This window comes from Opisthorchis viverrini (assembly GCF_000715545.1).
Source record: "Opisthorchis viverrini unplaced genomic scaffold opera_v5_119, whole genome shotgun sequence".
NCBI lineage: Eukaryota > Metazoa > Platyhelminthes > Trematoda > Opisthorchiida > Opisthorchiidae > Opisthorchis > Opisthorchis viverrini.
The window spans coordinates 702,643-722,902 of NW_008751775.1; the positions used below are offsets into that span (position 1 = coordinate 702,643).

At 45.3% G+C, this 20,260-nt stretch overlaps 2 protein-coding genes across 2 annotated transcripts in view; one reads left to right on the top strand and one right to left on the bottom strand.

Annotated features, from left to right (window-relative positions):
- The window catches only part of T265_05987 (hypothetical protein), a gene marked incomplete at both ends in the record, with an annotated part of 135,680 nt that overhangs the window by 23,442 nt on the left and 91,978 nt on the right, over window positions 1-20,260 (bottom strand). The window contains 6 exons of the mRNA XM_009171139.1: window positions 1,659-1,774; window positions 6,601-6,690; window positions 8,250-8,352; window positions 13,948-14,398; window positions 14,989-15,292; window positions 19,175-19,803. Of these exons, the coding sequence (XP_009169403.1) occupies window positions 1,659-1,774; window positions 6,601-6,690; window positions 8,250-8,352; window positions 13,948-14,398; window positions 14,989-15,292; window positions 19,175-19,803 (1,693 nt within the window). The remainder of the gene's footprint in view (window positions 1-1,658; window positions 1,775-6,600; window positions 6,691-8,249; window positions 8,353-13,947; window positions 14,399-14,988; window positions 15,293-19,174; window positions 19,804-20,260) is intronic.
- Window positions 1-20,260, top strand: part of T265_05986 (hypothetical protein) — a gene marked incomplete at both ends in the record, with an annotated part of 66,064 nt that overhangs the window by 23,107 nt on the left and 22,697 nt on the right. Inside the window, 2 exons of the mRNA XM_009171138.1 lie at window positions 5,219-5,266; window positions 19,705-19,787. Coding sequence (XP_009169402.1) covers window positions 5,219-5,266; window positions 19,705-19,787 — 131 coding nt within the window. The remainder of the gene's footprint in view (window positions 1-5,218; window positions 5,267-19,704; window positions 19,788-20,260) is intronic.

The following is a 20,260-nucleotide window of genomic DNA, read 5'->3' on the forward strand; positions in this document are numbered from 1 at the left end:
GTTATGTCCAGGGGGTGAGATGGAGCGCGAAGTTACTGGTCGAAAGGTCCATGGTTCGAACCTGACCTCTTCCGATCGGATTTCTCTGTCTAGGATTGATCAACCTGGCAGTATCCCAGTCCTGGGATCTCTTGGTGGCACGGCAGCTAGGCACCGGAAGGCTGTTACAGCTGAACCATTTTACTTACCTCCGGTTCGTCATTCAGTCCACATTAAAGATAATAAATTATTATGCATAGAGGGTGAGCGTTCGGGCACCGGTTTCTCTCATTCGGTTCTTTTTCGAGAATCCATTTTGCCTACTCAGTTGAGAGGCAGATGCCTCTGGTAATCCGAGGTACAGCCTGATCACGCGATGTATGCTCACCGAAAAGGGCATTGGTGAAGGTGTCTGTGCGTATAACAGCTATTCTTTCGCACATCCTTCCATGTTCAAACCCGAATTCAAATGGTTCAGGTGTAACACCCTTTCATTTTATTCCTTACACTTTTTAATTTCAGGTTTACAAAATAAGGCATAGCTATGAACGATGTTCTGTCTTACCAGTCTTATCTCAGCAGTGGAATACATCTACCCACGTGATTGGCTGAAGCGATAAAGAATGCATAACACTCTACCCACCAGTCATTCAAATCGGTTTGGGATCGAGTATATTACAAATGAACAAGAATCACGTGATTCGGAAATGCATAGCCTGTATCTGGTTTGTCGTTCGATGACACACTACTTCTGCGGAACACAGTTACTGACTTTTAATCTAACTAACCGAGACTTTCATCAAGTTGATGCAGGCGCCATGTTGGAGATGTCAGTAAGGTGGGTTTTGATTGGCCAGTCAAGAATTGAAAATGGGCGTTTGTATGACAAAAAAGGTGTGATCCAAAAGGACATGTGACAATCATCAATCAATGAAAACATCACAAACGAGAGATTCAGCTGGATTCCAGGTGAGTCTCTCGAAAAACCAAATTAGTTTGCAAATGAGTGTATATTCGCTAACGTAACAATCAAATTTGGTACCAGCGGTAAAACGCTACTTCTTTATGCATTTTTGTTTCAATTTTCTGTCCATTGCAATGGATGGATTTTGATGGAATTACTGCTTGCTGGTGAGAGGACAACAGTTATCTTAATTCGAGGGTCCAAAGACAACCCAAGGTCCGTCTGTGTGAGCAGATCTCATACAGAGACACGCACGCACATTCGTACGCATGTACACACAGCACGCGCGTGAGCGAAACATATTCATTATTTCAACCCAGTCGGTGATGAAAAGCCTTCAGTCCGATAGACCACTAATCATGATTTAAGCGTTCTTCTTCAAGTCTATCCTGATGCGACGAGTTAAAAACGACTCCAGTCCAGGTTGAAGCTGTACAGTGGACGTTTTTGGGGTAGCTGCTCGCGGAATATTTTCACCCCATGGAACAGGCGGTTAACGCAGGCGCTGGTTACACAAACCATTTTTTGGAGCGAAGGAATACTGTCACAAGATTTGTAAGATACCAGAATACGAACGGCTGATCTTGCGACGTACTTGACCACGCTGGAGAGAATGCTACGCAAGACACAGCTTCTATGTTCAACTATTTTTACGTTGTTGGGAGGATGGGTGAGCTTGAGTTGCTCAAAGTCGGGTAACAGAAAGTGAACTCACCTAATTTGTTCTCTTTTTAGTTGTCGTATCACGTGGCGATGCAGCGGACGGAGGACATACTTCTGCAGAGTTGTTTCCAAGATGGCACCAACATTGAGGAATCCATAGTCCGAAAGCTGTGGAGGGGGATTTGGAAATTAGTGAGGAAAATTTAGTTGTCTGCGACATATACTTGGTCTTTTTACCTGAGGGGTCTCACAGGCGGTGTTTATTCAAGGGGGATTGGGTTTGCACGCACTGGGAGCATTTCACCCGACTTAGTTTGACTTAATCATTGGGCGCGTAAATTTCTACACAGTTTAGTTTGATAAATGAAACTACTCACAAGGTTGCTGAAAACTCTTCGGCAGCCCACCACCGGTTTTCGCCCTTCTTGGAGCTCACCAGGTAGGCGCAGTCCCCGAGTTTCCGTCAACATTATGAGCTACTTGAACCTAAATCGGACTGTTTCCGAGAAATACACTTATTCGCAAATCAATTTGGTTTTCACCAGAGACTCAACTGAATCTCTCGTTTATGATATTCTACAACTGAATGTGCTGCACACAGGCCGCCTCATGACTCAGTTGGCAAGAGACATCGCGGTATATTTTCGTAAAGGAAACTACTCACAAGGTTGCTGAAAACCAAATTGATTTGCAAATGGGTGTATTTCTCCGCACAGTTTACTTATAGTCCCACCCACAGTGGAACCTAGACTGAGTCACAAGAAGTGACTACAGACTGAAGCCTGGCAAGCATCAATTTCCAACTAAACTATAGTTAGAAAATTACCGCAGTGTGTTCTAATCGACATCAAGATTACCTCTTGCGTTGTACGGAGATTTCGTTATCTCAGTTGGGATTTTATCGTCAGCAATGCTGATGGATCACCGTAACGATGGTAACTACATTCAAAATTGGCGGATAAAATAAACCAATGAATAGGAAAAAAACGAATGGAGACGTACCGCCAAGGTCAAAAAAAGACTCTCATTGTGTGTGTTGAGTGAGCAGAGTTTTTGAAATTATGGGAGAATTGCGTTTTTTTGTTCCTTCGAAGTGCACTGCCGGAAGCCAGTACGTAATGTACTACTGACAGTTGGCCACGTGACCCTCTGTTTCACTCCGCACTAGTAAGGCGGTCGATGAGCAGCTGGTTGACTGGTTTGAAAGCATCCGCTTGGGATGCCCCATCCAGGGGTAGTTTTTGTGCTGTTTTCTTCTGCGTAACCAGAGAAGTGGTAAAAAGCTACTTGGCCGCGAATGAGCTGATCAATACCACATGATGAGCCTCAGGACCGGAAGAAATTGATTTGTACCTCCTCGCCAAATGTGGATTCATGATCTACTGAATGCAGCTTGTTGTGAGTAGCAGATAAATTAGGCGTTTGTTTAAATTGTAACTATGACGGATTTGAAACCGATCTACATGTGGCGGGTTCAGATGTTATAAACCACAGGACCAGCTGGGTCCCCCATCAGCACCAAGTTACGATGTAACTGAGCGCCAGTCGCAACACGCCTGATGGTCTCACGGAAATTCCGGAACTAGGTCTATCCATCTCCCCCAAAAAAAACTGGTAGTGAGTTGCCCGGAGTTTTCACCAAACCTGCGAGTATTACTGATCAACTTGTAGCATATCGGTCACCACGTGTTGCCAACCAGTGAATTGAATAATCTCTAAATGTCATCCCTGAAATTCGCTCATCCCACATTTTGGTGAACAATGTCCCAGTTCTGACCAAGTGATGATGCTCGAAATGGATCGGCTGGCATTCTATTCGAAACTATCCGTCAATGCTTGGTGCGCATTCGGGTGAGCTTTAGTCTACTGTGTCTACTATATTGATCAGATATATATATCTAGGGTACAGGTCAGTTTCTTTGTTCGTATGTTCTCTTCTCATTTTCACGGTGCTTCTTAAAGACAGACCTGCAGCGGTCCGAACACAAACAAGCGGGATTTTAGGCTGACTATGGATCAAATCAGAAACAGGATCAGTTCTTCTCTTTCATTCAATCGACTGAAGGCTTATTTCAAACTTCAGGGAGATTAACAGACACGATTAACTCGTAGCCAAGACAGAGCGGTACCACGGTGCAAGTGAACCACAATAAAAGCGCATCTAAGGATATTAGACAACTCCTGGACGAGTATGACATTCCACCGACAGTCCAAGTGACCAAACCGATACGGAAGATTCTGGCAGTGTGAAGGGAAGTACATCGGTTGTAAGCCAATCAGTCACACGACTTTCACGTTCGATATATTGGTGTACAGCTGAAGAGCAGTGACCGAACTAATTCCTTGGTAAGAAACAACTGAGAGACGCAGTTCATCCGAACCCGTACCAATAATCGGTCTAGGATTTCCCCTCCATACATTGGCCCAAGATACTGAGGTGTGGCTCTCATAACTATGAGAAACGCCTCTTAACCGAGGTTCCGCCAGTGAACCGTACACAGAGGGAGTAAGGCCGTTAGGTGTCACGGACATATTTCCTATGTGACAACAGATAAGATGAACCACTAGTGCCCACCACACCAGAAGTCAAAGGACTCTCTCAAACACACGGCTCAAACACCCACTCCCCAAAGCGTCAAAATCCGCACAAACGCCAACTGTCTATGTCTTTCGAGAAATACACTCATTTGCAAATCAATTTGGTTTTCACGAGAGACTCAACTGAATCTCTCGTTTATGATATTCTACAACTGAATGTGCTGCACACGGGCCACCTCATGATTCAGTTGGCACGATATTCGAGATATCGCAGTATATAATCACAAGATAGCTGAAAACTCTTCGACAGCCCACCACCGGTTTCGCCCTTCCACATCGGGCTCATCAGGTAGGCGCAGTCCCCGAGTTTCCGTCGACCTTATGTTCTACTTGAATCCACATTGGACTGTTTTCGAGAAATCAGTTTACAAATCAATATCTGCGTCTTCCCCCAGATCTTTTTTCTCTCCTGTCATTCTAGGGCTTTTAGGTCCCCAGTAAGCACACGGGAAACGGACTGTCATCCACTTGAGATGGGCTGTTCACGGTCAACCTGACTTCTGCTCTATTCGAACTAGCGTAATTCTTTCAAACTACGCAGCTTCGAAGTAAATTCACTGTTTTTTCTTGTAGGGATGATTGGCGTATCTCTGTGTAAATTCATTCACGCTTACCCACTATTCGCATACACGGGCGTCGACGATTCCCTGGTGAGACTATTCGAAAATTTGTGTTACGATGCATAGGCGTTGAAAGAATTTGACCAGTCCGATCCTGATTGGGTCACGTGGTATGTCTGGTGAGTCACAGGAAAAGGGTTGTTTCTTTTTTTGGGGGGAGTAATTGAGAGTGGCGTAGAAGGAGAGACGGGAAGTCTGTGGCGCGGTGAAATAAACTGAAAGTGTTTACAGGATTCCGGTTAGCACCATGATGCCTGAAAGGCTACGCTGGACTGGCAGATGGTGAATCAGTCGATCTGGTTATCATCTTGGATGTTGTAAACTACAAACGTAGTGAAACATGTGTGGTTAGCTATTAACAGATTTCTTTGTATTTCTTTTTCATTGCTATTAGAATTTTTTGGAGTAAACACCATTTTACGCGAGGAGGTTCAACATCGACGTGAGTAATGGAGAGCCATTCTGGGACAGGTCTCTCTAAACTAATGTCCACTGTCACGGAACACAGAATCAGCAGCAGACATACCTCTGAGGAACTCAGAAAGCACCAGTTGCCAAATATAGAAGGACAACTTTATCTCCAGAAAAGAAGACGAATCACGGGATCAGAGTAATTACTCAGTACACTTGGAATACTGTGTGACTTGTATATGTTAAATTTTTTTGCGAAACTCTCCCTGAGATGCCTCTGAGAGACGGCCGACTTATGCTCAGAAAAATTCACTGCTCCTGAATCTAGAGAAGTGGAACACCCTCCGAATCAGAGACACAAAGTTTAAGACTTTTTGACTCAGCCACACTGGAACAAGACCTCGTTGTTTTTGGATCTGTTCATCTTTGATTTTGTGTGAGGTTGCTCGTCCGTTAGTATCTTCGACCTCACGTCAGCTGATTACTGATTTCGAAAGAATTCACGTTTATATTTATCCTTCTCACGAAATATTTGTGCACCAGTGCTGTGTTAAATAAAACGGGTCCATTTGGAAATTCATAGTGTTTATAGTTAAAATGAAATGCTCCACGGTGTTTTCAAATAGCAGCTCCGATATTCGAGGAAATTGGTCTCCAGGTGTCGCTTTAGTGACTCCCCAGAATTCCGCACATGGCTTGGATTTGTCGTGGAAATCGCCCAATGCAAAAGAGTCTACTACAGTGGAATGCCACAGGTAGTATAAACCTTGTACCTCAGAGCTCGCTTTCCTTGGGCTGGGAACAGATGGCTACCGTCAAAGACTTGGTTTCTAGACAAGTCAGCAGGGTAATCCTGTCTTGGACTGCGTTTGGGCGGAACAACTTGGATATGAACTGTGTCGTTTCAGTACAATTTTCGTGTTATGACCCCTGAAATGGCAAGCGAATTCGGTTGCACTGAACAGATTGAAAAGATGAAAACCTGTGATTACCATGCACATCCGGGCGGCGTAAACAGACCGACCGACTAGTCGTCAAGTACTGTGCTCTGACCACAGTTATCGTAGCTACTGCTGATCGATAGCTCAGTCACCTTCTCAGACAATGTAAAAAGTACCCACGTTTACGAAGACTGACCGATGATTCTAACAAAAATGGGAATGAGGTAGGTGGAGCGGGGCAAAATACAGTTCTGGGCAAGCGCTTCATCAGATCCGGTTCTACAGTTGAAAGTACGGTTGAAAGCTGACACTAACCAAGCTTGACGGTCGAATTGCGAACGTCTTATCGTCGTTCGACGAAATAAAGTCAGTGCGCTGACCTATATTTGATCTGCAAAGTCCGAGGCTACGCTCCACCACTCACCTGTTCTTTCTCCTTGTTCACAGCTTCCGAGAGTCCAAGTTTGGGATTCCGCATCAGATAATTTGTCATTCCGTTGATGAATTGCCGAATCTGTGAAGGCGAACAGGTGAAAAAAGTATGCGAAAGACTGATAACTTATGCCTGCCTAGTTTACTGTCATCAACTGTTATGTTATCCAAAAAAAGAAACATCCAAAAGTACCGAGTATTAGTATCAAACCACGCCCGAGTCGACTTGGCTAATTCCCGGTTTTTTAACAAAAGTCTGGCCCAGTGAGTGAAGCCAATCTGCACTGAAAAGTTGATAAGCATTTTTATCCCTATTCCTAATCCGTCAGAGGTCGCCTCTCACGAAACGCAAGGAGTTTCGAAACTGAGACCTTCCGGCCAGTGGTTGGGCCAAGAGCGGCTGAACAGCTGATTAGGCGGGATAGAGCACCACTCGCCCTAGAATCACGTAAACCACATCACGTGCTGATTGGTTCCTTCAATGATGACATCTCAGAACCGTTTCTCCGAGGTACTTATCGACTGCTGGTTGCCCGATTTGTCTGACGTTCAACTTCTATCGGACTATTTTTCCCATTTTATTTTAATTTATTTTATTGCAAGTTGGGGCACAGATGTTGGTTAATCGATCACCGTTCTTATAAAGTGTGTAGACAGAACTGTTTGATTGAGAGCATACAAAGTTGTGTTGCTGACTCTGATTGTCATTGTCACGTGGATGGACGATTTTCGGATCACTTCGGGCAGCTGCGATCAAAAGTAAATAAAACCAGAATAAGTTGAACGGATTCCTCATTTACAAACTGTTTTTTTTCACCCGAGACTCAAGTGAATTGCCCGTTCATGATAGCCTTCAATCGAATGCGCTGCACGAATGCCTCTTCATGTTTCAGTCGGTCCGATCTTCTCGATAGCGGATCCCATTTTCTTGGTACAACAAGCTACTTATAAGTAACACTGTCAAAGGATTTTCGAGAATGGCTCCCCCTAATATAGGCCATTGGCGGAAAATGGTCAGTGTCCTTCCTAAAGGTGATGAAATCTACAGGGCTCACCAATTGATCATATGCCTTCCAATTAGCGGATTTCTCGATAGTTCTTGTCAGCCGGTTTCTAAATGGATACGTTTCGCAGATGACTCATCTTGGAGACCCAGGTAAAGCCCTACACCTCAACGATTGTCTCAGGTTCAACAATTCTCCGTCCAGGATATCTCGTAATATCCTGCGAAACATCTGTGCTATTCTAGGCCAGGTCACCTGTGTTGTTTCTGTGCATTATGAGTCATTTTGTTACAGAAACAATCAATGAACGCTACGTCATAGAATAATTGAAATGGGCCTGTCGAAAACTTTTTCAGCAGAATTCCTTATTGAATCTTTCACTGAGAAGAGATCACTTCAATCTATTACCATTTGACCTTGAAAAATGGAAGAAATTGGACCAACCACCTTACAGGCAAATAAATTGGAATGTGGTTGCCTAGCGAGGACAGTGACTTCTAATTTTTTGAAAAAATAATCGATTTCTTCGTTAAAAATGTCCCATACTACAAGAATTTCACCGCACATTGCCTGAACCAGGTGGCACATTGCTATAACTAAAGCAGACAGGTAACTAAAATGGGGTCAAATCACTCACCGACTGCATGGTTCGGTACGGACCCCGGTCGGAGCTCGCTCTGGTGCACTCAATAAACAGACCAATCTGCTCCGCAACCTCACCAGTTTTGTCTTTGATCAAGCTGTTGAAGGACCAAAAGGATGTGTGATAACCAACGAATGTGTACGTCCAGAATAAGAATATACGGAACATTGTAAATGCTCACTGTAGTGAGTGAGAGCTGTGAGGAGTGGTCACGTTTGGTACCCAGACGATAAGGACTGCAGTAGTCCAGCAAGATGAGGACTTTGAACCAGAAGGGTTAGGTGTCATTGGAGCCTTGTGAAGGACGGCTCACTGAACGAAGGGGCTTGCTGGAATTGACTGCGGTTGTACTGCTGACACACGTGATCTCTGGCCAATCACCAGCTGAGATTTGCCCACAACTGCTTCAGCTCCCCCACGGCATCCTGATCAAACCTTCCTACTGCTCTTGCTTGTTTTTGAGAGGAAAGTGAGGCGACTCTCTTCGCAAGGCATTTTGTGTTCTTTTAGACGATAATTTGTGCAAATGTGTTTCTGTTGTTTTTGGAAAACGGTAAACGGGATTTTTGTGATCATTGCCTGTCAGCTGAAGCTGTCGTGTACTGGTCAGTGTTCATTTAGTATCACCCTATCGTCAGTTCCTACTGCAGCTGTAAGTATACATAAACGTACTAGAAAGGGCTCCTGACCTGTCGATATAGTCTTTCAAGGCCACTTGATATTTTTCCAGGGTTTATTCGTGGTTTGGCATTAAAGTAGTCAATTAAAGTAGTAAGTGACTAGATGCAGGTTAATGTCAATTTCAGGGGGCGAGATGGCTCAAGTGGTTAGAGCGCGAATTCACTAGCCGGAAGGTCCATGCTTCGAACCCGACCTCTGCCTCCCGACTTACCCTGTCTAGGCTTGGGCAACTTGGTAGTATCCCAGCCCTCGTGCCTCCTTCGGGTGGCATGGCAACTAGGCAGCAAAAGGGCGCTACAGTTGAACGACTGTTTTATTTTGTTTATATTATTTAATGTATATTTTGAGGCCTCCTCTGTGCGACTGCAACAGACTTTTCCTGCGCCACGGCCTCGAAGCAAGTGGAGAGCAAGAACGCTGCATAAACTCACTCCACAATAAACGTTCTTCTTCTCCAGCAGAATGTGGAGTTTTTGAAAGACACACTCAGTTTCTAACTGATCTCGAAGGCCCAAAGCTTCAGATGTCAGAAATCAATCGATGTGGCCCTTCTTCATGAATCATTCTCCAAGATAAACGAGAGTAAGGATAACAACCTGAAGGTAGCTCAGACAAGAGCGACAAATTCACCTGAGAAGTCTTCAATTGAGGAGCCATTCAATACGTGATCACGTGACGTGTCTTCCTTTTCAGCGTAGATTATCTTCACTTACAAAAGATACCTAATTGTTCCTGTCATTGAATGGAAAGTCTTGCAACTCTCTTAGTTTCGACCACACCGTTCACTATCTCCTTTCTGTGAGCCGTCAGCATGGCTGGGAACGAACCGCGACAAATCAGATTTCAATGCGGACGCTGCTAATCTGTGAGAAGGTTAGATTGTAGCTACCCGGTCATCCACATACTTGGCTGTTCAACTCACAGTCGCTCACCGGATCACAAACCACGTCACACTAAGCGGACTCATCGGACCGGACATTAGCTGCACCGCCTAGTCAGCGTAGCAACTACTCATGTGCTAACACACCCACGTACACACAAACGGACCTACATACGGGGAAACCGAACACTGTCAGCGCACAGACCCGCGTGCGCGCGCAGGGAGCAGGAATTCAGCCACTCTGTACAAGTCCACGGACAATTATGGAACACGATTAGCAGTCGCACTGTGGAGAAAAACACGTTCCCGCTGTCCGAATTTTCACCAAGGAAATCTCACAGACGATAAGCTCCTCTTCTGACTTATTCCCATTTCGCATTGTATTTATTTTTATACGTGTTGCAACCCAGCACTGTCAACCATGCTAAAAACGCCTATTAGTGCATACACCTTCTGAATCGTATTATGGACATCGTCAACAGCAGTGCACTAATACGATGAACAGACAAACCGTAAACAGAATAGACGAGGATTCTGCCACTCGAAAGAGCCACTCGTAAGGGGACACACATGTGAACTAGTTTGTGCTTGCTATATTTTACCTCGACAATGTTTCTTGGACAGAGTTGACCGCCAGACCTTGGTACACACGTTGGTATGACTCGGTTCAACAATCCATTCAGTATGTGTTTCGTTCGGTCCAGGCGGGTGACAACTGAGGGTGAATCATCTATCTAATTTTTCGCAATACACCTTGATGCGCAGTAATTCCCCGAAAACGAGACCAGAGCTAAAGTAGAATCGTTTTCCCTAAATGCACTACTGACACACACACACGACCGGTGTTGTCCACGTCGTTATTAATAGCTAAAAACGATTAGAAGGTTTGACAGCTGGTCATCTATAGGGCGGGCGACAGACTTCGATCATTGTCTCAGTGAAAATGTCAGCTAAATTATAGATGAATCAAACAGTAATGTTCGAGCGACGAATTAGGCGATCCACCAACTCAAACTTGGATTCAGATGCAAATATACCGCCTCAGTTGTGTCACTAGAAAATGTGAAGACAGTCTTTTAGAGTGAAGTTGTTTTATATATGAGTCAGCAAGTCCTGTGAACTGTACGTTCAGGCGTTTTTTTGTTTCAACATGGTTGATAGCCAAATCGCACGCCCACATATGAGCCTCCCTGCAATCGAAAAGTGTGTAGGCCATCGTAGGGTCTTAGAGGTTTCAAAGGTGCTTTCTGGATGTCATCCTACGCAAGTTGATCCACCATCGTTACAGTCAGATGAATCAAGCTGAGTTTTCCCCCAGGGGTGGGGTTGCAGCGATCACAGGTTCACCTTGCGACACATGTTCGAACTGCACCACTCGTTCCGACGACCAACAATGATCATTTGTTGTCGGCCCCGCTGCTCGTAGGAAACTGTGGTGGTGGCGAAGTTTATGCCTTCTAAATTCTTGTTTCACATACGTTCTCCCGTGGACACGCACTTACCACGGCAAATTCTCACTCGAGTTCACCACATCCAGAGATGTTACGCAGCGTTAGCCACTGTCTTCCTTTCTCGTCAAGTTCGTACTCAGTCTTCTTTACCTGCTCTTGACACCTTGCAGATCAAACTTCTGCCGGATCGTTCACTTGCGGACATCGAGTACGCTGTTGATATAGCTCTGTCTGGGTCACACCCTTTAGAAATGCAAACTATTTTAAACAATCTGGACAATTCTGCTGCATAGTTCGGTATACGTTTCGCACCTGCAGAGTGAGGGGTTGAGTGGGATCGAACCCGAACCTCATACTTGCAGGTGAATCGACCGACGTGGTAGACAGTTACGTTTACCTGGGGAACAGACAGACAGCCTAAAGACGACATCACTTTCGGAATTGGGAAGACCAGGACAGCGTTTGCCAACCACCAACATTTGCGGCGTCGACAAGACGTCAGCTTGAATGTCAAGGGCAGACTCACGCTCCGGTCTGTCCTACTTTATGAATCGAAGAATTAGTCAGTGTGTCTTTGACCTCCGAAGTTTCGCATCAGTCTGTTGTGAACACCAGAGTAGGAATGCCGAAACATGCCAGAAGGTTTTCGGGGAAGTTTACTCTCCTTCAACAGATCAGCTAGTCACAGTCCACAGGTTACTCTGGTTAGGCCACATACGTCGTACACCAGAGGATTTTTCGCCTCGTAGAACGCACGCCGCCCATGTCTGTATCGGACAGCGACGACCTGGAGACAGTCAGTTCGTCACCTGGTAACGAAATATGGTATCCCTTATCAAATCAATTCAGTCGCTTTGCAAAGTGCCATTTTCCCGAATCGGAACCGCGCGACGAGACCAACCAATGATTAGTAACCCTGGTACCCATAGCTGTGTCACGCAGCCACCGGTGGTCTTGCATCATATCCGCCGCCCTTCCATTTAGCTCTCAGTTCCCGTCCTACCAGACACACAGAAAGACTTGATATCAGTACACAGACTAAGCCACCTGTCATCTTTATCCTCGGTGAACGAAGCTAATGCTAATTTGATACGTTTTTTTTTCAGGTGAAAAATTTAACTGGACTGAACCAACGCAAGACCCGGACCGACCATGCTAAAGTGGATTCTTCCATCGGAGACCTCTGGTATTATATTTAGTGACAGCAAGAGAAGGAACGTAAACGATTGGCTGCTTTTAGATATCCGTGTTTATAAACATAGTCTGATGGGGCCGTATTCGAACTATAGTTACTCGGATTCCCGACTTTTTCTGAATTGACAAATCTCTCTCTCGTATAAGTATGTATTATCCATACAGGGGACCACTTACCCTTCGATAGCACAACACCGGTTTCACCTTTCTTGGGGCTCAGCAGGTAGACGCAGTCTTCGAGTTTCCGCCGACCTGATGTTCTACTTGAAGCCAACTTGGACTGATTTAGAAAAATACACTCATTTGCAAATCAATTTGCTCTTCAAGGGAGACTCAAATGAGTCTCTCGTTTATCATGTTCCTCAACTGAATGTGCTGCACACAGGCCGCCTCATGTTTCGATTGGTATGATATTCGTGATATCACAGTATATTTCGACAAGGGACACTACTCACAAGGTTGGTGAAAACTTCTCGACAGCCCAAGAGAGGTCTCGGGCAAGCGATTTCTCTTTTCAGGAGTGACAGCATGGGGTAGGCATGCTAAGCTGTAAGGAAGTTCCACGAACCGTAACAGTCCCCATACCGGTCGCTATACTTCCACCTAAATGCCTTTCGGCAACCGTCCGCTGGTTGAGGGTGAAGCAGCTGTGAGTGTCTCGAGGATCGCTACATACCCAGCACCGAATCAAACATTTGCTCTCTCACGGTTGAGAACTCAGTTGTTCAAAGTTGATGGTATCTGTCGTAATTCAGACCTACAACTTTCTTCCGACATGACAACGCCATTCTGAGCAGGGTAAGGGTTGATCCGAACAGTTTTTGGGACGGTTCGGTGTCTGGTTTGCACGGAATCTATCCAAACCACTGTACTCGGCGTCAGTGGATCGACTTGGACTGGCTTACCACCACTGTACACCCCATCATTCCAACATTTTGTAGACTAGTCATGATCAAGAACAATTCAGCAATGAAGTTGAGGTACCGTTTGTTGAAGCGTCGGACATAGCACTGCGGCTGTTATCACCAGGCTCAATTAACCTACTTTATTGGTATTTCGCACTCTACAGACTCACGAGCATGGTCTAAACACACAAAATCACTCAAGGTTGAACCACGTGTGAGGCTGTATCTCATTGGAGGTTAATACAAGGAACAGTTTTAGTGACTTGGCCGTCAGGTCACCTTCAAAACCAAAAAAACGCTCCCCCTTCTTCAATAGTTGCCTCATAAAACACACCTGTAAAGTGAAATCACTGCACTGTCGGTGAACAGTAGTAACATTGGCTACCACAAACAGCAAGCGCGAATTCGATTTCACTCCCAGAGTAGGTTCTGTACGTTAGCACTACTCATATTTTCCAGGTGTGTGTGTGTGATAGCACGATGAAAACTGTACGCAGTAATGCTGTTTCTTAGGACAACGATCTCCGTCGCCATTTTGACAAATAGACCGTGCGGTGGAGTTTATCACCATGCGTACTTACCGTTGCAGAAATTTCCTGATGTACCAGCCGGACTGTTTTACCTCGGTCGGTCGTCCAGGACTTCCTCTGCGTGATGTTTGTGCCGTCTGGAAGCGCGCAGAGGAGAATGTGGATGACTCACCACCCAGATTCGAATGACTACTGGACTGGGATGAGTAGTCGGATAAACTTGAATTTGAATTGGACGAGAGCAAGGGATTTGGGCGGTAGTAATTGTCGACGGTCGAACACAGAGGCATACCACCCGCCCCCAAAGTTGCGCAGCCATATCCATCTGCATAGAATGCATCGTCAATTTCCACGTATGCAAGCTGTTTTCTCCCATGGCCAAATTTTGAAGTGCCATTTGACTTTTCTGGAGCCAAAGGATTCTGACTGCTTTGTTTCTTCTTATCGCTGCCACTGTCCGATTCTGAATGATTGCGAAGATGCCGAGGAATCACTTGAGCATCTGTTGGTGTACGTATGAAACGGTTAACAGTGATTTCAGGAGATGACAATTTCTCGGCAAAATACTTAAACTATGGACGCTCAAAATCACATGGGGGGAAGCGGGCGATCCATATTACCTTGTAAGAATTCGCATGGTTTGACGGGAAAAATCCAGGGTTTAGCGGCAAGCTGCCATTGCACACATTTTAATAGAATGTGCCTATTGAGGACAAGATTGTGGCTTGAACGCTCATTGATACGAAACACAATAAGTCGGTAACTGGGGCCAGATGGTCCAAGTGGTTAAAGCGCGAATTAACTGTGGTTCGAACCCGACCTCTGCCTCTCGACTTCCCCTATCTAGGCTTGGGCAGCCTGGCATTATCTCAACGCTCGTACAACCTTCGGGTGTCATGGCAGTTATGCACCGGGAGGGTACTACAGCTGAACGACACAAGTCGGTAGCTAGGATTACACTCTTTGCAAACTAAGTTGGTTTCAACCGGGGACGCTACGGCGTCCCAAAGGAATCTTTCTTTTTGTGATTCCAAAATTTCATTTATCAGACAAATATTTGTGATAAGCTAACCAGACAGAAGGTTAACTTACAAACATAATTCGGTGGTCTATCACCAGTGGGCATGTTCGGCGAGGAGCTTGGTGCCGATCCACAGAACGTTGATTCCAGTTTGGACAAGGGAGTTGGGATGCGTGAAGATGGCTGAGAATGGATAGGAACTGGATCCGTGCGTCTGACAACGTCCTCATCATTTCCACAAAAGGCTTCGTCATACACATCGGAACCTTCATTAGGATCGACGGCGCTGGTACCTTGAAATGGCTTTAGTTTTGACGGGCATTCGTGATCTTTCGAAAATTGGGACTTTGTGGGACATACTGTTACTGCATAGGGCTGCGAAAGGTCAATATAAAGCGGCAGGTTAAACGTTTCGAGAATGCTTCCGGAGTGAGGGCTGCTTCACATCAGAACCAAATCGATGATGTCAGATTCTCATTTTCAGGGTAGACAATCAGTTTTTTGTGGGACTCATAGACTCTTAAGGGTTGTGTCATTAAAATAGATATATCCGAGGAAGAAATGGGTACAAACTTCTACAAGTTTCCATCACATACTACTGTTCGTTTCAGTAGTTCCTAAACAGTTCGGTTTTTCACGTTCACGCCACTCACGTTTGAACAGTCGTCTGCCTGCCCTGGTGCAATTATTTTGGGTGAGTCCACACCGAAGGGTTGAAGGTTTGGACACGCGTTTCGCTCTTCTTGTTGGAACTTGTTGGGGTTTTAACTTTGGACATTCGACATGGGTGTTGTCTGCCAAAGCATACTCAAGGTGCACGCGGATTATTAGCTATGAACAGGCGAGCGTGTTCACGCTTGGGCGATATGACTGATTTTTCCAACGCTCTGAATAACTTCGAGGAATAGCTCAACGTGAATTCAGAAACTTCCCTAGCCGGTTTCAAGGCATCCACGACGCTACGTTAGTGGGAGGTCTTGCCACGTGGGTCAATCGATCTACATAACCAGGAAATTAAGTGGATCGTCGTTCGAGCCGTCGGGCAAACTAGTCACATCACTCAAATGTCAACACATAAATGATAATCCAGGTACGCCACCAGCCTGTGCTGGCGGAGTAGTGACAACGCGTTCGTCTCGCATGTCGTATGTCCAGAGTCGAGACTCCCAAAGGGCGAAGGACATGCACTGCTGATGAGTTCTAATGAGAAAAGCGAAACACATGTCCAGGACAGCAGGGGAACTGTTCAAACAGCAGTGGACTCCAACACTCCTGCAACCATCAATAACCAATTCCCTCTTTTTCGAATGTTTTCAACTACATCGATCAAGTCAACTCACACCGTGTGCAACCAGCTGTATAATTTTAGGTGAAGAGTGCCAGAATATAACTGTGATCGGTTCTTGTGAGTGAGACTCATCAAATGGATGTTGTGGTGTCGTTTGCTTGTCGCTTTATTGATTGAATTTTGTTGTTCAAAGACTCGAACGCACACATGTAGATGAACTGGCCCCAAGTCAAGTTCATGATGTCGGGTGCTGGATTAGTATACACAGTAGTGTGACCATGCGGTTTCAATTCTCGTCCGAAAGGAATCTGCGTTTTGAAAACATTTTCAGTCTGTCCGAACGTAGGTAAGGGAAGTGGATGAAAGGAGGTGCTGTCTCTTTGGAGAAAGGCCACCGTCCATGCCAAATCAGAGGTGACGGAAAAGTACCACTGCTGACTTTTTAGTTGGGAGAATTCTCGACACCAACGAGCCAACCAGTACCACTTCGATCAGGAAAATTTTCACTGCCCCCAAAGGGTGACTGAACCTACATGAAGGTCTTCACCTATCGGTGGAAAGAAGAAAGCCTTCGCTACAAAGTTGTTTGTTAGAGAAACACCAATTGAACAGTTACAGACTATTGGACAGGGGAGCAAAACTCTGGTGGTTGATCAGTTGGCAGTTGATCTGTTCGCCGACCTTGGCAATTGGCTTGCAAACGTTTCGTCCCCAGTCGAGGAGACATCGTCAGTGCACAGCTGAATGGGTGCTTCCTCCGTGCCTAGCTGCGTTTATGTAGTTTTTGTAGAGTATTCAATATCCTGTCGTGTGATCGAGTAGGATCAATCGTGATTTTGTTTTGCTGCGTTGTGGTCAATGTGTCTCTTATTCCATTGGTTTGTTGGATGGCTGTTTTGGGGTGTTCCGGGTCTGTTTGCAATTGGTCCGTTTCCGGTTTCTGTTTTGTTGTAGTCTTTCTTCCTGGATTCTGCTTGGTTGTGACGGTGTCTTCTGCTTTCGGCAGTTTCCTTGCTTCAGCCTGGTTGTTTGTTTCTTTTCTCTTTGTCCGCCTCTGCGTTCTGTGGTTCCGTACTTCTTTTGTTTGCAGTGGCCGATAGACCGGATCAATTTCTATGTGTTTGTTGAAAGCTTTTTCAGTAGAGTGCCATGCTTCTATGAATTCACTTTCTTTCTTTGTTCTCGCCTGCGCCAATATGTGAACGGTGCTCCAGCTGAAATTGTGTCCATCTTGATCTTCGTGTACGGAGACGAGCGAAAATTGGTCATGCCTTTTGGTTGCAAGTTTGTTTTCATGTATCCTGGTAGAAAGCTTTCTTCCTGTTTGTCCCACGTAGTGTTTGTCACAATCTCCGCACTGGATCTTGTACACGAAGTTGTGTGTCTAATCGTCCCTTTGGGTTTGATAGTGTTCTCCGTGGGGTGTTTGCAGGTTTGTGGGACACTGTTGTGTTGTACTGTCGTAGCAAGCGCGCTGTCATTTCCGAAATATTCCTGATGTATGACAGTCTGACCCGTTTGCCTTCTCTTTGTGATGTAGGGTTGGTCGGATTAGGTTTTCTCAGAGTCCGCCAGATGAAATTCCTCGGGTATCCGTTTCTCTGAAAAGCTCTGTACAAGCGTTTCTCTTCTCTGACTTTTGCCTCCGTAGTGTTGCAGTGCGTCTCAATGCGCTTTAACAGGGTTCGGATGCAGCTTTGCTTGTGACAGTTGGGGTGATTGCTGTGGTAGCTCAGAATTTGGTCCGTGTGCGTTGCCTTCCTGTAGACTTCCTTCTGCAGTTGTCCGTTTGGTGACCTCGTGATCAGAACGTCCAGAATGCCAGTTTCCTATCAGTTTCACCATTGTGAACTGAATATCGTGGAAAAAGCTGTTTATCAGTTGACTTGTTCGTTCAAGTTCACTCCTTTTGATAATGACAAAGGTGTCGTCCACGTAACAGATCCATATCTTGGGGTTTTTGTCCGGAAGTACAATTCGCTCTAGTTCTTGCACTACAACTTCTGCAGTAAATCCAGAAATCGAAGATCCCATCGGTGTTCCTCGTAGTTGTTCGTAGTAGTCACCGTTTAACTCAAAATAGTTGGTCAGGCACAGGCCGAGCACTTCGCAAAGGTCTTCTTTTTCCAGCGCTCCATTTGGTTTGCCATATCCGTCAAGCAGTTTGGCGACAGTCATCTTGGCGGTGTCCAGGTCTACCGATGTAAACAGTGAGTTTACATCAAAGGAAACCATCATTTCATCCTCTTGGATCTCTATATTTCTCAGTTTCTCCAGGAATTGTCCTGCGTTGTTGACTGAGTGTTGCGACTCACTAATGAGATATTTCAACCTCTTCCACAGTTCTTTCGAGAGGTTGTAGGTTTGAGTCCCCGGGAGCGATACGGTTGGTCGTAGCGGTGTTGTTTCTTCATGAACTTTTGGGAGCAAAACTCTCATATGCATCTTGTTTACAAAAATTGAATGTCCAAATTTTTCTTAAACGCGGCATCCCAAAGTTTCCTGGATATTCGTTGACTGTTACTTAAATGCAAGCAAGTGCTACAAAGTAACTCCACAAATTCCGTAACAGATATCACTTTTCAAGAGATTTACGAGAAAACATACTACTCGCATGCCCCATCAGTAATATCCACCGGCAAAAACGTCCTTCCTCAGGGGAAAAAACACAAATCTACATTAAGCGGATAAAGGATTTGGATCTGATGAAACCTTTAGAAAATAGAAATACATCTCCAAATTAAGGTGAAATACTGTAATGCAAGCGAAACTTGATGTGTCACCCCCTCTCAGTCAATAGTTATCTCCTTCTGTGTGTCCTCATCCCTACATGTTTGTATGGTTAAGCCAGGAATTCCATAAACACTAAGCAGTATATTGAAATTTGCTTGCTCATCTGGAATCACCTCTAATTTGTTTCCCTTAAAATAAAGTAAGTTTGTCTACAGACAAAAGCCCAAACTGCTTACACTAATATCTGAAACCATTGAGATGTCGGATGGATATGCAAAGGCAGACTGCCTCACACCGTTACCATGGCGTGAGCGACGTCGCGGGATTGGCGGCGGAATATTTGTCTTTCGACTGTCTGTCACCAGGGGAGGGTGGTTGGGAACGGTCGTTTGGCCGTTTGCGGCAACAGGTAACGTATCGGCTGTGGCTCCCGTATTACCGTTTGTTTGCATCCACAACAGGAGTAGTCTTTGAAATTCAGCTTTGTTCTGTGAATCCGCCGAGGAAGCGGACAGTTCGTTGCTGACAGAGAGTCTGTCGAGAGGATAACGTCGGTCCAAACCGGACATGGTGCGACGACGATAGACAAGTTCCTTCCGACTGCCTGATCCGTTTGTGCCACCAGCCAGATTGATCAAGTCGGATAGGTAACCACCGAATGGAGCCGTGTCCCATGGGAGACAAAAGACCGTGCTTGCACGACTGCTAGTCGAAGGTGAGGGACCTAGTTCTGATGTGTTTTCTCGGCGTTCACTATCATCCGCAGTTAGTCGACGGCATCGTGCATTTGTGGGATCTGGCACTGCATCAGCTTCCAACGGCGCAGAGGGTTTCGGTGTGGTCCCAACTGTGAGTGTTGGCTTACCTAAAGTGGGAACAGGTCAAAGCATCACGATTTGTTCGTAACTGTAGAGAGTACGCAAGTTATGATGCGGATGAAACAAAAATCAGACGTAAAACGCATCGGTGCCGAAAATGTGCGATTTGCGCTAACAACAAAGTAACCATTCGAAATGAAAAGTCAATCGATAGAACTGATAGCATCTTAAATCGATGTGTATTCAACACACAAAGATTGGTTTGACATTTAATGCCAGCTCACCAATACCTCGTCAGTATCATCTTCATCATCATCATCATCATCATCTTCATCACCATAATCATCATCATCATCTTCATCATCATCACCTTCATCATCATCATCATCTTCATATCCATCATCATCATTATCATCATCATCATCATCCTCATCATCCACATCAATATCATCAACATCGTCATCATCGTCATCATCGTCATCATCATCATCATCATCATCATCA